The sequence below is a fragment of the Stegostoma tigrinum genome, chromosome 32 (genome assembly GCF_030684315.1).
Source record: "Stegostoma tigrinum isolate sSteTig4 chromosome 32, sSteTig4.hap1, whole genome shotgun sequence".
NCBI lineage: Eukaryota > Metazoa > Chordata > Chondrichthyes > Orectolobiformes > Stegostomatidae > Stegostoma > Stegostoma tigrinum.
The window spans coordinates 37,796,897-37,809,129 of record NC_081385.1 but is presented as its reverse complement, the minus strand read 5'-3'; the positions used below and the strand labels follow the sequence as shown (position 1 = coordinate 37,809,129).

The 12,233-nt window shown below is 43.6% G+C and overlaps 1 protein-coding gene across 4 annotated transcripts in view; it reads left to right on the top strand.

Moving 5' to 3' along the window:
• nfrkb (nuclear factor related to kappaB binding protein) overlaps positions 1-12,233 on the top strand; it is a 111,300-nt gene that overhangs the window by 28,624 nt on the left and 70,443 nt on the right. For all 4 annotated transcript variants that reach the window (XM_048562385.2, XM_048562386.2, XM_048562387.2 and 1 more), the window contains exon 8: positions 10,575-10,659. In XM_048562385.2, coding sequence (XP_048418342.1) covers positions 10,575-10,659 — 85 coding nt within the window. The remainder of the gene's footprint in view (positions 1-10,574; positions 10,660-12,233) is intronic.

Genomic DNA, 12,233 nt, shown 5'->3' with positions numbered 1-12,233 from the left:
GTACTATGTTAAACTACGTACATCTATGCTAACTTGATCACTAAAGCTGAAGAAATCCGACTGACTGAAAACTGACCATCATCCATTACAAGGGACAGGCAGCTGACCATTGTGAATATGCATAACCTGATGAAAACATGAACAACAATTACCCCATGGAGTTTGCAGGAAGAGACAGCTCTAGTCTTGACTATTCAATAGGGCCTGTAGGCTCAGCCAAGTGTGGAGGAGGTCTCTGTGTATAAACTGCAGCATATTGAAAACTCTTCACAGACAAGTTCTGCTTATTCCTACTTTATAAAAAAAACACACCCCTGTTCTTTTTCAACACCATTGTAGTTTCTTCTTTTCACACATTTGTCCACTTTTTTAATGTTATTATTGTTTCATTATTCCAAAACCCTTTCTGATAAGAATCCAATTTTTTATAAGCGACTTTCTCAATGTACCTTCCATTTTGAACATTTTGTAAGCATTCACTGGCAAATTACAACTCGCTGTTTTAAAACAAAATGATCATTTATAGGATCTGGGCAATGCTAGGACAGGCATTATCTCCCCTTCTGAATTGGATAACGTGGCAGTGAGCTGCCTTCTGCAATCACAGAAGTCTAAGGGACCACTGGGGAGGAAGTTCCAGGATTTTGACTCTGTGACACTGAAGAGATGGTGATGTATTCCCAAGACAGGATAGTGAGTTACTTCCTTCTTTCCTTGCAAGAAAACCTGCAAGTGATGCTGTTCCTATACATCTGCTACACTTGTCCTTCTAGATGGAAGAGAATGTGGAGCTGGAAAGTGCTGTTGAGGGAGACTTGTTATTACAGTGGATTTGTGAATGGTGCACATTCCTCTCACTGTGCTTTGGTGGTGGAGGGTGTAAATGTTGAAGGTACTGGATGGGGTGTCATTCGATTAGGCTGCTTTGTCCTGTATGATGTTGAGCTTTTTGAGTGTTGTTAGACTTACGATAACCCATACAAGTAGCGAATAATTCGTCACATTCAGGACTTGTATCTTGTAGATGGTGAGAGTCAGATGGTGAGTTACTGACTGCAGAATTTACAGCTTCTGACTTTTTATTGTAGCTGCAATATATACGAGGCTGATCTAGGTTGGTTTCTGTATTCCCTGTTCAGTGGTAACAATTAGCTTAAATCTCTGGGTTCTTCTGCATGAATTTGAGTGCAACTGGAAACAGTTTCTCCATTTTAATCAATAATTTGAGTATTGCTGATAAATGACATTTTCTCAGAACTTTGTATCTCACACTCTTAGGGTCATACAGCGTGGAAACAGACCTTTTGATTTAACTTGTCCATGCCAATCAAGTTTCCCAACTGAAACTTAAGCCCACTTTCCTGGGGTTGGCCCATATCGCCCTCAACCTTTCCTATTCATGCACCTATCTACATATCTTTTAAATGTGTAATGAACTGCCAAAAGAAGTTGTAGATGCAGGTATAGTTACAAATATCTTTTAAATGTTGTAACCAACCTGTATGTGAAAAAATTGCGCCTTAGGTCCCTTTTAAATCTTTCTCACCTTGTAAATATGCCCCCTAATCTTGAAGTCGTCCACCTTAGGGGGAAAAGACCTTTGTTAGTTGCCTTACCTACACCCCTCATGATTTTATAAACCTCTTTAAAGTTACCCCTCAATCTCCTGCGCTGCAGTGAGAAAATGTCTCCAAGTCTGTCCTGCCTCTTCTTATCACTCAAACCCCCCCAGTCATCAGAATAATTTGCAAGAATATAAATCCAAGGTGAAACCAAACCTTATGGCCCATGAAAGGAGAGTGCTGATTGGTTAGCAGTTTGATTCTGGTAGCATTGTTGATGTGCAGAATATCCGCATTATTGCTGGTTGACAGTTAACAGCCAGACAGGGTTTAAGTTTTAAACCAGAGATAATGGGAACTGCAGATGCTGGAGAATTCCAAGATAATAAAATGTGAGGCTGGATGAACACAGCAGGCCAAGCAGCATCTCAGGAGCACAAAAGCTGACGTTTCGGGCCTAGACCCTTCATCAGAGAGGGGGATGGGGGGAGGGAACTGGAATAAATAGGGAGAGAGGGGGAGGCGGACCGAAGATGGAGAGTAAAGAAGATAGGTGGAGAGAGTGTAGGTGGGAAGGTAGGGAGGGGATAGGTCGGTCCAGGGAAGACGGACAGGTCAGGGAGGTGGGATGAGGTTAGTAGGTAGCTGGGGGTGCGGCTTGGGGTGGGAGGAAGGGATGGGTGAGAGGATGAACCGGTTAGGGAGGCAGAGACAGGTTGGACTGGTTTTGGGATGCATTGGGTGGGGGGGAAGAGCTGGGCTGGTTGTGTGGTGCAGTGGGGGGAGGGGACGAACTGGGCTGGTTTAGGGATGCAGTAGGGGAAGGGGAGATTTTGAAACTGGTGAAGTCCACATTGATACCATATGGCTACAGGGTTCCCAGGCGGAATATGAGTTGCTGTTCCTGCAACCTTCGGGTGGCATCATTGTGGCAGTGCAGGAGGCCCATGATGGACATGTCATCTAGAGAATGGGAGGGGGAGTGGAAATGGTTTGCGACTGGGAGGTGCAGTTGTTTGTTGCGAACTGAGCAGAGGTGTTCTGCAAAGCAGTCCCCAAGCCTCCGCTTGGTTTCCCCAATGTAGAGGAAGCCACACCGGGTACAGTGGATGCAGTATACCACACTGGCAGACCCCATCCCAGGCCCCAAGATGAATATGCCTGCCTCTTTGTAGGTTACGTGGAACAGTCCCTCTTCCGCACCTACACAGGCCCCAAACCCCACCTCTTCCTCCGGTACATTGATGACTGTATCGGCGCCGCCTCTTGCTCCCCAGAGGAGCTCGAACAGTTCATCCACTTCACCAACACCTTCCACCCCAACCTTCAGTTCACCTGGGCCATCTCCAGCACATCCCTCACCTTCCTGGACCACTCAGTCTCCATCTCAGGCAACCAGCTTGTAACTGATGTCCATTTCAAGCCCACCGACTCCCACAGCTACCTAGAATACACCTCCTCCCACCCACTCTCCTGCAAAAATCCCATCCCCTATTCCCAATTCCTCCGCCTCCGCCGCATCTGCTCCCACGATAAGACATTCCACTCCTGCACATCCCAGATGTCCAAGTTCTTTAAGGACCGCAACTTTCCCTCCACAGTGATCGAGAACGCCCTTGACCGCGTCTCCCGTATTTCCCGCAACACATCCCTCACACCCCGCCCCCGCCACAACCGCCCCAAGAGGATCCCCCTCGTTCTCACACACCACCCTACCAACCTCCGGATACAACGCATTATCCTCCGACACTTCCGCCATTTACAATCTGACCCCACCACCCAAGACATTTTTCCATCCCCTCCCGTGTCAGCTTTCCGGAGAGACCACTCTCTCCGTGACTCCCTTGTTCGCTCCACACTGCCCTCCAACCCCACCACACCCGGCACCTTCCCCTGCAACCGCAGGAAATGCTACACCTGTCCCCACACTTCCTCCCTCACCCCCATCCCAGGCCCCAAGATGACATTCCACAGTAAGCAGAGGTTCACCTGCACATCTGCCAATGTGGTATACTGCATCCACTGTACCCGGTGCGGCTTCCTCCACATTGGGGAAACCAAGCGGAGGCTTGGGGACCGCTTTGCAGAACACCTCCGCTCAGTTCGCAACAAACAACTGCACCTCCCAGTCGCAAACCATTTCCACTCCCCCTCCCATTCTCTAGATGACATGTCCATCATGGGCCTCCTGCAGTGCCACAATGATGCCACCCGAAGGTTGCAGGAACAGCAACTCATATTCCGCCTGGGAACCCTGTAGCCATATGGTATCAATGTGGACTTCACCAGTTTCAAAATCTCCCCTTCCCCTACTGCATCCCTAAACCAGCCCAGTTCGCCCCCTCCCCCGACTGCACCACACAACCAGCCCAGCTCTTCCCCCCCCACCCACTGTATCCCAAAACCAGTCCAACCTGTCTCTGCCTCCCTAACCGGTTCGTCCTCTCACCCATCCCTTCCTCCCACCCCAAGCCGCACTCCCAGCTACCTACTAACCTCATCCCACCTCCTTGACCTGTCCGTCTTCCCTGGACCGACCTATCCCCTCCCTACCTCCCCACCTACACTCTCTCCACCTATCTTCTTTACTCTCCATCTTCGGTCCGCCCTCCCCTCTCTCCCTATTTATTCCAGTTCCCTCTCCCCATCCCCCTCTCTGATGAAGGGTCTAGGCCCGAAACGTCAGCTTTTGTGCTCCTGAGATGCTGCTTGGCCTGCTGTGTTCATCCAGCCTCACATTTTATTCAGTTTTAAACCAGACCAGTTGATTTTAATTGTTCAAGCCATTGCCTTTTGTTGTGGGTAATTCATCACAAGCTACCTTTAATTCGGCTAATTATTAAGAAATCTCACAGACCATCAGCACTGAAGTAATTATTTAAACTTGGCTATTAATTGATTAATGGTGGAATTTAGCTGATTCCAACCATGTACCTGTCTCTAGACGCGTCCAGGCTTTGATCCTTGTGCAGTGTTGTTCTTCGAGGTTCTGTTTTTGGATTCTTATACAGGTTTGTCTTTATTATTGTTAATTTTTTAGATTTTTCCATCCACAATATTGACTACTACTCCGAAACCACCAAGTCTGCAGCTTGCCTTCTTATCAGAAATAGTTTCCCTGTTCCGTGTTACATTTGACATTGACTGTCTGTTTGAAGACACAGCTTACCTGCATTTAACTCCATAAATTCTTCTGCAGGGTAATTAGTTGCCCATGTGTCAATAAAGCAGCCAGTTATCAAGCAGATGCCAAACCAGTTTTGCACATGTAGTTTTGACTTGTTCTTCTCCCACACGTAGCTAATTGCTTCAATTCCTGCATAAGTTTCTCTTTGTCCTTTAATAGTTTATTCCAGACAAAGTTATTGCTGTTATAACACAGTGTGGAGCTGGAGAAACACAGCAGACCATGATTTCTGAAGAAGGGTCCTGACCCGAAACATCAGCTTTCTTGCTCCTCTAATGCTGCCTGGCCTGCTGTCTTCATCCAGCTCTACACTGTTGTTTCTGACTCCAGCAACGTCAGTTCTTACTATCTCAGAGAGTTATTGCTGCTTTTTTTCCTATATGTAACAGTGTATCTATGTTGATACTTTCAATCCACGAACAGATATTAAAGTTCTGAAGTTTATAATATCATACCTGTGAAATGAGCAAGAGAATAGTGATCACCAGCTCTAGAGTCATAGAGCCACACAGCATAGAAGAGGCCCCTTGGCCCATCATATCTGAGCTAACTTATCTACTCTAATCCTACTTTCCAGCACTTGGACCATAACCTTGAAATGTTATGACATTTCAAGTGTTCATCTGCATACCTTGTAAGGTTGTGAGGTTCCCCAGGCAGTGCTTTCCAGATTCTCATCACCCTCTGGATGAAAATAAATGTGCTCAAATTCCCTGTAAACCTCCTGCACTTCACCTTAAAATTATGACCCCTGATCATTGACTCTTAAGCTAAGGGGACAGCTGCTTGCTATTCACCCTATGCATGCCCCTCAAAATCTTATATGGTTGGATTGAGTTCCCATTCAGACTTCTGTATTCTAAAGAAAACAACCTAACCCCTATCCACTGTCTCTTCGTAGCTGAAATGCTCCACCCCAAGCAACGTCCTGCTGAATCTTCCTGCACCACAGTGTAATCATGTCCTTCCTGTTGTACAGTGACCAAACTGCACAGAGTACTGCAGCTCTGGCCTAACCAAAGTTTTGCAAAACTTGAATGTCAGAACTAAAGTTAAAGAAAGCACTGTGGATGCTGGGGATCTGAAATTAAAACAGAAAGTGCCAGTGAAGCTCAGGAGGTCAGTGAGCGTCCGTGGGGAGAAAAATAGAGTTAACAACGTTCTGAGTCCAGTGACCCTATGTCAGAGCTGCAGCAGTGGTATTTTCTGTGTTTTGTTCCAAAAATATCACCCTGCAATAATGTCTGCGCAGCAAGGCAGCTGTCCTGTATACCTCCTTGATCTCCCTAATAACCTTCTCTTTCTTCAGGGTTCTGTTTAAGATCGCTCTGTTCCTTTGAGGTTCCTAGTTTCCTGCCATTTATTGAGTACCCCCTTGTCTTGTTTCTTCCAAATCGCATCACCTCTCATCTTTCAGGGTTAAATTCCATCCGTGCATTTGACCAACCTCAAAAAATCATCTGGTTACCAGAACCTTCGGTCTCACTATTAACCACCAGCCAATTTCGTTGTCATCCCTGAACTTACTTATCAGCCTGGGACCACCCCTCCCTAAAAATTCTCATTTGTTTCATTTATGTATATGAGGAGCAGTAAGCTTCCAGCACTGATTCCTGTGGTCCGCCTCAGGACAGTGTCCTCCAGCCCTCAAAACAGCTTTCTACCACCATCCTCTGTCACCCACCACAGAGCCAATTTTACTTTGTTATTTGATTGTTAGCATATTCAGGATAATGCAGTAGATGTTATCTAATGACAGAATCACCTCCACTGTTCACTTTTTTGCGACTTATGAAAGTATGGGTTGGTTGGGTACAGCCAGTACCTTGCTTGTTACAAATAGCTGAAAGGATATTTCGATCAGACACCCCTCTCATACTTCTAAACATTTTTAAAATTCATTAGTGGGATGAGGAATTGCCAGCCAGGCAGCATTTATTGCCCATAAGGCGGCTAAGAGTCAACCACATTGCTGTGGGTCTGGAGCCATGTGTAGGGCAGACCAAGTAAGGATGGCAGTTTCTGAAGAAGGGACCTGACCTGAAATGTCAACTTTCCTGCTCCTCTGATGCTGCCTGGCCTGCTATGCACCTCCAGCTCCACACTGTGTTTACCTCTGACTCCAGCATCGGCAGTTCTTACTATCTCTGAGCTGAAAGGATGTGCTGTTATGTGTGGTCCGCCAGTTTTTGGGGCATACATCCCATGCATCTGGCATCACATCAGCACTGAAATTCCTCTACCACATTACTGATTGGTGTGATAAGTACACATTTTTTGTTTTGGCTTGACAGCAGAGCATCACTCATGTTGGTACCGCACAGCAGCAGCATAAAACAGCCTGCTTCACCTGTTGCTCAAACTTGAAGTACATTACCATTCCAGAGATGAACTGAGTGCTTTTCAAGACCACAAAATCTAAAAAAATTCATTTTTTTTTCACACTCCCTATCAAATCTCTTTGCTGCTTTACAGTGAAAGACTCCTGACTTTCCACATCACTGAAGTTTCTTATCCCTGCTGCCTTTTTAGAAATATTCTTCTGCATCTTTTCTAAGGCCTTATCATCTTTCCCAAAATGTGCTGCCAGGAATTGGACAATGGACTAACCAGTGATTTTGAAGAGTTTAGCATAGCTTCCTTGCTTTTGCATTCTATTCCTCTGTATTTGAGTTGTGTGGCTTAGTTGATTGCCTCTGAGTTATGAGGTTCTGGGTTCAAGAATCACCCCAAGATTTGAACACAAAGATCAAAACTGACACTGCAGTGCAGGAGAGGAAGAATTACATTTTCATAATCACTGTCTTTTGGAAGAGACATCAGATCATGTCTTGCCGGCTCGAGTGAATGTGTAAGATTCCATGACAGCACTTAAGAAAAGGGTATGAGATTTATTCCTTGCGTCCCGAACAATATTCATCCCATTATCAACATAAAAAAAATGATTGCATGATCATTGTTGTGTTGCTGTTTGCTGAACCTGTATTGGTTGCCATATTTCTTCCAACTATAGGGTTTACATTCGTGAGCTCTGAGACTTCTCACAGGTGTCTTCCACTCTGCCTTAAGTGTCATGACTGTGATCTGGGTATGTCACATGCCTTGCTGGTGTCCACCATCTGGTATGTTGTCCTACTAACCTCTGCTCCCTGTCTTCATGTATGTCAGAAAGAGTGATGTCAGACACAAGATCAGTGAAAGATAATGGATTCTCACTTAATTTTGCGCAGTTGCCAAGTCCTGATCTTGGGGTGTAGCGACTGGATAGCACAACCACATTGAATTATAAGTGAGAGCTGTGGGGCACTGCTTTCCCTCATCCTCACCTCTTTTGTCATGGATGTGTAACATGGCGCAGGTCAGGACTGCTCACTGCCGCATTTCCCATATTGCTATATTAGATGCTGTGCAGACTTTGAAGTTCGACTTTGTGCTCCCAAGTCCAGGTAATTTTGAATAAGGCAGCAAAAAAAAAGCTGTGGTCTGAACAATGATCTCTGAACAATATTGCTGTTTACGGCTGGAAAGAAATCATTCCTTATTACTGTCTTTTTTTTCTCCCTTAGCAAAATTTATATTCATGTTGTCACTAATTTTGATCACCAATCAATTGTGATGCATCTTTGAAAGTCTACATTTGCATTAAGAACGCTACTCTATTACTCCCTATGTTACTTAATTAAAGGTATACACTGAGAAGCCCTAACCAATGTTGTAATAGAAAAACCTCTGCCCCCTTCAGCATGTTGGCCACCATTTGTTTGGATGATGGCACATCTGTGACCTAACTCCATGCATTCATCTTGCTTATCCCTTACTAACTTGGGCTGGTCTAAGTCTGTTGATTTTAATTGCAACAAAAGCAAGAAGTGATGAAAATACTCAGCATGTCCGGCAGCATTTGTGGAGAGAGAAACTGTTTGATTGGAATAGGCACCTTCGTAGAATATTTAACTTCCATTTGCAAAAGGGTTCCACATTTCTATCACCATTTCGTTCTTTTTTAGACTTTGTTTCCTAGTCTAATCAGGAGAAATAATTTATCTCTATCTGTTTCCATTGCTGTCTTGGAAGATTTTGTTACATCATTCCTCAACCATCATTATTTCAGTAAATGCAAAACTACTTTGTGTTAGTTCACTTTTTGATTTAACACTTGGAGTCTTTCTGTCATTGTGGTAAACTTATGCTGTGCTCTCCCCAAAGGCAGTCTTCGTTGCTGATATTTAGTGCCCAGAATTGAAAGGAGTATTTCAGTCTGCTTCACATCAAAATTAAAACAAAGTGTTCAGATCCTTGTAGAAACCAAAAGAAGAAAGGAGTTCTGAAACAAAATTTTCTGAAGAGTCAAACATAATATTACTGTAAAGCTAAACATGCATTAGCTGACAAATAGTGTTTAAATGCAAATGATATAATTCATTTTCACTGATAGAGCAAAGACAGTTCACACAAAGCATCATCTATCACCCCAAGGTCTTTTATCTGTAGGATGTCTCACTTTTCTTATTCACTAGATTTGGCTTTCATCTTAATTCCACCAACAATTCTGTTCCATCCAAGTTCCATTGATGCGATGAACACTGAAAGATTGCATGTCATTGGACTATGTCCCCTGGATCATGACAGGCCTGATGGTGTAGCTTTCCTTTTCAACCTTGTGTTCATGTTGTGGTCTTCTCTAGTCCAAACATCAGCTTGCCTTTACTTGCTTGAGCTACACACACAGCTTTACGTTTCAGTCCTTTTCATATGCTCACACATTGCTTCACCAGTAACTCATGTCTGATGTTTCTTCTGTCAAACAGAAAAACTGAACTTTATTGTAGAGAGCTGTGCTTGCTCCTTCTAAATACAAGGGACATATGTAGCACAACAGTTACCTAGCTTTCCTTCTGTCATTTCTGTAGCAACCTTAATACATTAGAGACTTCTCAGAAGTGACCTCACAGGCAGAAATCCAACCATACTTACCCCATTCGAAAATGATCTTACATTCATTTTGGCTGGGGCATGTCTCAAAAATGAAAACTACTTCCAGACTTCAGAGTTCATCACAAAAGCTATGTCAAAATGTATCCCTCATTGGCTTCTCTGAAAATTATTTGTAGTCACACAGCCCTGAAAATGTTAGAGTACTGCTTGTGCGATGCCCTGAAGGAACTAGCATTCATTTGTCGTACAGGAAACTGAAATTGCTGGAGAAATTCTGCAGGTCTGGCAGCATCTGTGGAAAGAATGCAGAATTAACATTTTGAGTCCAGTGACCCTTCATTGAATTTTTGAACATTTCAAAACATTTGAAGGAAGGTCATTGGGCTTGAAACGTTAACTCTGCATGCTCTCCACAGATGCTACTAGACCTGCTGAGTTTTCTCCAGCAATTTCTATTTTTGTTTCAGATCTTCAGCATCTGCAGTCCTTTGTTTGTCATTAATTCATTTTTTGCTGTGTCCCCATTTACGTTGTTTTAGTGGCGAGAATACAAAGATAAACGACCAACTGCCACCAACCTAACCAGGAACATTAGAAAACATCCCTTGCAATTTGTGATGGAGCATCATCTCCAGTACATTGATGGTGTCAAAGAAATAGTGGAACTTGGGCAAATTGTTTTTCTAGGTCAGACAATTTCTTGTGTTTTGCTGTTATATTGGTGGGAAATGGTCAGGGTGAACTGTCTTTAATAAGTGTTGAGAGCCCCACTGCAATGGAATGTAATTATGCCCTGCATCATACTCATCATCTCCCTTTGTCAACCCTTTTACCACCTCCCTTTCCCTCCCATTGTCTGGATTATTTCTCTCACATTGATTCATTCACAGGACCATCCAGATCTTGCAACCGGTGACTTAACTTTCAATGATATCGTCACTCGCATGAATGCTGGCCGAAGGGGCTCACTGGCAGGTGAGTGAAGCTTGGCTCCCGATTTATTCATCCTTGCGTTATGGAAATTATGGCAGATCTAGTCTGTCATCCCCAGCCCCAGTAACCTCGGAGTTGTGTTTGGACTATCTTTTATTTCATACAGCTGAGGGTCTCATTAGGCCTTGCAGTAAAGAATTACTGTATAGGTCAGAAAAATCAGGATGGCAGGTTTACTTCCCTCTCAGGCATTTGTGAACCTGTTAAATCTTTTGACAGTCTGGCAGCTTTGTGGTCATTTTTGCTGCTGCTAGATCTTTCAGCATTTTTTTCTGTTAAAATTAAACTCAAATCTCAGATTACCATGGTTGAATTTGAACTCTACTTTTCAGGATTGCATCGCCTTCCTACCTGGCGTGGGTGTGCCCAGCATTTAGATGGTTTCCAGATGCCAGTATCTTAGAGGGATAGTGGTGCTGATGCCAATGTCATGTGGAGGAGAGGTGGACTGGATGCCAATGTCTGTATCAGTGGAAATGATAGGGTCCCAGAACAAGAACGTCTAGGTAGGGCTTCCTTTTTAGGGTGTTAGGAGCAAGGTAGGGTTATCTCTGTGGGGCTAGAGATCTCTGGCTGATTTCAGTTGGGAAAATTATGTTGGATATTTAGACATTTCTATGTTTGATATGTCAGCAGAAAGCTGCTTGGCTTGTTCTGTATTTATGTTTTGATCTGTGTGTTAGTTCATGAAATATATTACCAATGGTGCACTTCAAAGCTTGGTCAGTAAACCAGAAACAACAGGGTGATTGTGTGGTGGTGTTGAGAAATGAAATCTTGATTGAGGAGTGCCTGACATCAACACTGTCTACATTCAGCAACAGTTTTTAAATAGAAAAGCTCGATGCTTTACAGAGACGGAGTCTATTTTGTATGTGTCTTTACAATGGTAGACACAAAGCATTCGAAGAATAGTAGGAAAGCAAAGGCGAACTTGAAATAACCATGATAATTTAGTAAAGTGTTGGGAAAGCCAATAGATTAAAGGCCGCAAAGGCTGTACTACCATCGCTTGCACCTTAGGGTTTTAAAGGAAGTAGCTGCTGAAGTTGTAAATGCATTGTTTATAACCTTTTAAAATTAAGGTTCTGGCAAGATCCCAGTTTTTGGAAAAATACAAATATAGCTCCAAGATTGAAGAAAGGAGATCGGTGGAAAACAGGAGTTGAGAAGCAATTTAGCGTTACATGTGTCGTTGGGAAAATGCTGCAGTCTGTTTTCAATGAGGTGGTAGGTAGATGTTTAGAAAATCATGAATCTGGAAGAGTCAATAAGCTGTTGTGAAAGGGAAGTCATGTTGACAAATTAACTTCTTTGAGGTTGTAACAAACAGGTCAGACTGTCAGGATGCCTCCGCTAAGAGTATCTGGAACTAGGGGATGCAGTTTCAAAATATTGAACTCTCCTACTGAAGACAGAAATGAGGAATTTCTTTATGTCTAAGAATTATTAATTTCTGGAATAATCTATTCCAGAGAGCACTGAAGACTGGATTGTTAAATATATTGAAGACAGAGTAAGACAGGGAACTGAGAAATGGAGTTAAGATGAGACTC